The following is a 4,585-nucleotide window of genomic DNA, read 5'->3' as shown; positions in this document are numbered from 1 at the left end:
CCCCAAACAAACAAACAAAAAAAAAACCCCAAAAGGCAGCAAAGAGAAAGTCCAACGCACATGCGGAGTCTGGCCCAGGACTGCAGGCTACGCGTGGCTATGGAACGGCGTGGGAGATACGTAGGATTGGTCTTAACTTCACGCTATGGTACAACGGGGCTCAGAGTTCAGCGGATCCGAGTCTGTGCTGGCAAAGGAAGGAGCGGGGGGGGCTGGGAGGGAGGAACGGAGCGGAGTCGTGTTTACCGGATGCACCCAGGGTCTCTCAGACATTTGGCAGAATGAGGCACACCCAAAGAAAAGTGCAACACCAGTGCCGCGGCGGCGGTGCGATGTGTCGGAGTGCGTGCACGCGCTTTCCTCTTCATGCATTGTAGCAAGCGTGTGGGGGCAGGGGCAGGGGGTCGCCCCCACCTTTTCTCTGAACACTATCGACCAGTAAATAACGGTAAGACGAATGCATATTCTACTTACTGGTGCGTGAAATACTGAAAACTGCATTCAAGTAATATTTCTGCACTATTATGGACGCATCGCTATGTTATCTTACATTTGGAAAAGGAGAAGACTATGTACACCAGAGCGGTGGTACTACGTTGCGGTCACGTCTCTGTGCTTTACGGAGGTACCTGGGAAGGAGAGGCCGCCGGTCCGCTCCACTCTGCCCCAACGGGTCGCCGGACTCCCAGCACCACCACCTACAGCATGCGAGGAAGGAGCGCTGCTCGGCCGGATGATCGAGCTGCACGGAGCAAACCAAAAGATGACGTGAGGGAACAAAAACTCAACCCAAACTTGGCAAATCAACAGTGACGAGAAATCGAAGGGCAATTTATTATTTTTGAAGGGAGGAGGAGGGGAAAAAATTTTTTTTTCGTTTGGTTGGTTGGGTTTTTGTTTTATTCTTCCCGCAGCTGCAGGCGGTAGCGGTGGTAGCGGAGCTGGAAAAACATTCTCTCCAGTAAGGAGCGTGTCATCCCTGGCAGGGCGTAATGTTCGACAACACCCACGTGCTTGAACCCCAAGGACTCGTAGAGCTTGTGGGCTGCCATCTTTACGGCCGTGGTCCCCAGCACGACGGAGGAGTAGTTGTTGAGCATGGCGAACTCCAGCACTTTGCGGCCCAGGGCCTTGGCGATCCCTTTGCCGCGGTAGTTGGAGTCGACGGACATGCGGCGCAGCTCCACCGTGTTGTCTTCCTCGTTGCCCCGTGCTGCCACGATCCCCACCACATTGCCGTCCAGGACGGCAACCCAGAAGCAGGAGCCTGCGGGAGATAAAGCAGCACGTGTAAGCCCCGTCCACCCCGGGTGGGCAAGGCAGGCAAAGCGCCTGTTGACAAACACAGCGATGGGAGCTGGGCTTGGGGTCAGAAATCCCCTCTCTGGCACACCCGAGGGCTAATGACCTCCATAAATAAGGACCAAATTTTCTTTTCCCTTGGTGTTGTGACGGGAATGTTGTTTTCCCAAGAAAAATGCTTAGAAAAGTCACCACAAACCAAAACAAGATTCTGAGGGACCAAGCATTATGTGGTGCTTTTGGCTGCCGTCACAGACAAGAAGCGTCCCTCGGCTCACGGTGGCACACAATGGGCAACGTCTGGCCCGCACGCAGTTGCGCTCCCCGTCCTCCCAGTAACTTCACTGCAGCGAGTCCCGGATCCCTCCCCACACAGCACAACCCACCTTTGGCTGCTTGTTGCATCCCACCCTGAGACCTGGCAGCAGCACAGGCAGCCCCTGGTACACTTTGCTGCCAAATTCCTCCTCTGCTAGGAGCCGCGCTTTCCAGAGGCTCTTGCCTCTAGGCGAACGGCTTGTTCTCTCCCCCCCCCCCCAGCCAAGAGCTGCCAACCTGTGCCGGGCAGACCTGTGGTCTCCCAAGCGAGCAGGGCCAGCCACACGCAGGGAGCCCACGGAGGAGAAGCCCAGGGCAGTGCACAAAGCATCCTTGGTGGAGGGCAGGATCTGACCCAGCGGTTGAGCCCCTTTCCCTGGTGATGTGGCGAGAGGCAGGGAGTCACCTTGGAGCAGGAGGGAAGTGGAGCCCCTGTGCCAGGGCACGACAGGCCAGGCTGGGACACAGGGAGGTGGTGGAGCATACCTAGGTCTGGGAAACCTGTGCCTGGCATGGGCCAGACACCAGCCATGTCCCCAGCCTCTCGTTGGGATGCAGAAGGGTGTTGGGGTTTGGGTGCAATGCAAGGGCAGCCACAATGGCTCGGGGCTCCCAGGGGAGGGGGCAAGGCCACCCAGCCCTGGGCACCCAGGCACTGGTGTGACTGTTTCCCCTCCTCAAATCTCAGCACCCTCCCACCACTGCAAACAGTGTGCAAAGGAGCATGGAAAACACTCTGGAAGTGAGATGCCGTGGGAAAGGCAATACACTGCAGAGAAATCGCTGCAAGCCCCCAGGAGCAGAGGAAGACCGTCCCTCTTCCCCAGGGACACTCTGCCCTCAGCCAGCATCCAAAGCTCGTTTACAGCCATGACCGCAGCCTTGCCAGATGAACAGGGCTGGCTGCTGCACCGAGGGGACCTGGGTAGCTGGGAACGCTGCTCCGCACACACAGGGACATCACCAGGACCTCTGCCTCCCCCTGCCCCCCCCCCTTCCCCAACCCAGGAGGCCTGGCTGGTGTCTGACCTCCCCCCGTGTACATCTGGATGTGCGAGCGCACCCTGCACCCTCCTTTTTCAGGCTTCAGGGGCTCAGCGCAGGACTCGCCTACGACAGCTTCCAACAGACAATCCAAACTGGGATCACAGACACCAGCAAAGCACAAACAGGGGAAACCACCACATACACCCCCTGGAGAGAGCATCTCCTGTGTGCGGCCAAGATCTGGCTCAGCCACCCCTTTTGGCCCCCACAGTTTGGGGTGCTCATAGCCAGACCTCCCCTCACTTTGGAGCCGCTGGGGGTCAGCGCTGCTGCCCTGCAACAGGGCTGAAGGCCCTTCAAGAGGCCAAAGGAAAACCCATCTAATCAAGGGCCAGCAGCCTGAAGGGCACCCAGTCGGGCTCAGGGCAAGCACCCCAGCATCCCAAGTGCTCTGACCACCGCAGTCATGAAGCTCAAATAAAACTGGATCTCACTGGAGAGAGGTACCAATATTATCCCATCTCATTGCTTGTAACAGCCAACGAACACCCAAGCTGAGGCAATTAGAAACTGCTGTAACCCTGGAGTATTACAGCATCACTCAGCCCCACCAGCAAGGGGACTTAAACAAAAACCCAAATGAAATCCAAGTAACACACTACTCAGGTCTGACTAAGGATCTTCACAGAAAATGAAAGCCCAGGGTGGGGGGAGGGCAGGCTTTTTACAGTGGTCTGTAGTGACAGGACAAGGGGTAACGGGTTTAAATTGAAAGTGGGGAGGTTTAGATTAGATATCAGGAAGAAGTTCTTCACAGAGAGGGTGGTGAGGCACTGGAACAGGTTGCCCAGAGAAGCTGTGGATGCCCCATCCCTGGAAGTGTTCAAGGCCAGGCTGGATGAGGCTTTGAGCAACCTGGTCTAGTGGAAGGTGTCCCTGCCCATGGCAGGGGGTTGGAATTAGATGATCTTTAAGGTCCCTTCCAACCCAAACCATTCTATGATTCTGTGAAAATCCTGGTGAAGGAAAAGTGTCTTGAAATGAACCAAAACAGCCAACATTGTTAGCACAGGGCAATTCCGACCTTAGCTTGGATATTGCTTACTTAACACCCAAGAAAGCTGCTATTCAATTACAGCAGCTAACGAGGGGCACTGACAGGTCTCTCTCCAACAAAGCAAGCAGTAACTTTCAGTGCTCAGAAAAAACATGGCTTCATCCAGACAAAGAGGACCCCATCACAGAAGAAACCCCTGGCAGGCTGTGACCTGCTGCAGGCTGTGCCCTTCTTCCCCAGCGCCAAGAAAACCTGACCTGAGCAGCAGCTCCCTCTTTAGCATCAATCCTGCCAACCAGCCCAAACACATGGCACATCTCCGCAAGGATCAGTGTCAAACAGTCCCGGGTTTGTGTTAAGCCAGTGTTAAACAGCTCAGGGGTTCACGACACTGCTCCCCCTGCAAAATGGGGGAGAGAAACAAATGAGGCAACTCTGAGCCCTTCATTACTGGAGGAGAGCAAAGCACAGGTGGCAGGAGGTGCCTCCCCAGCTTTACGGGACAAATGCACCTTGTGACTTGGCAAAGCCAGGGAAAGAAACAGCCGAGGTCTTCTGTGCTTCCCTGCGGCACAGCCCAGCTGCCGAGGAAAATCCAAGCGCAAGCGAAGCGCAGGGAATCAGCCCAGTTCCAACCCAGCACACCAGGTTCTTCTCCCCTTCAGAGCAACCGCAGCTCCGGTGACGCCCGCTTCTGTTCCCACCACAAGGAAGTCATTATGCCACCGTTATCTAGGTCAACCAGTCAATTTTTAAAACACCGGGACCCATCTTGACCCATTTATTGCAAGCGGTTAAGAAGCCTCTCCCCCGCTGCTGCGCTGACAGCGTCGCTCATTCCCCTGCACTCACCTGGACCTCAAAGCATCTTCAGACACGACCCCAGATGAAGCCCTACCAGGGCTGAAAGCCCGCAGCCGC

At 56.0% G+C, this 4,585-nt stretch overlaps 1 protein-coding gene across 1 annotated transcript in view; it reads right to left on the bottom strand.

Annotated features, from left to right (window-relative positions):
- Positions 1-811: 811 nt before the first annotated feature.
- The window catches only part of LOC104514225 (N-acetylaspartate synthetase), a 26,592-nt gene continuing 22,818 nt past the window's right edge, over positions 812-4,585 (bottom strand). The window contains exon 2 of the mRNA XM_010157839.1: positions 812-1,267. Coding sequence (XP_010156141.1) covers positions 900-1,267 — 368 coding nt within the window. The 3' untranslated portion in view covers positions 812-899. The remainder of the gene's footprint in view (positions 1,268-4,585) is intronic.

Source organism: Eurypyga helias, unplaced genomic scaffold, assembly GCF_000690775.1.
Source record: "Eurypyga helias isolate BGI_N326 unplaced genomic scaffold, ASM69077v1 scaffold4288, whole genome shotgun sequence".
NCBI lineage: Eukaryota > Metazoa > Chordata > Aves > Eurypygiformes > Eurypygidae > Eurypyga > Eurypyga helias.
The sequence above is the reverse complement of the archived record's forward strand: the minus strand, read 5'-3'. Positions and strand labels throughout refer to the sequence as shown.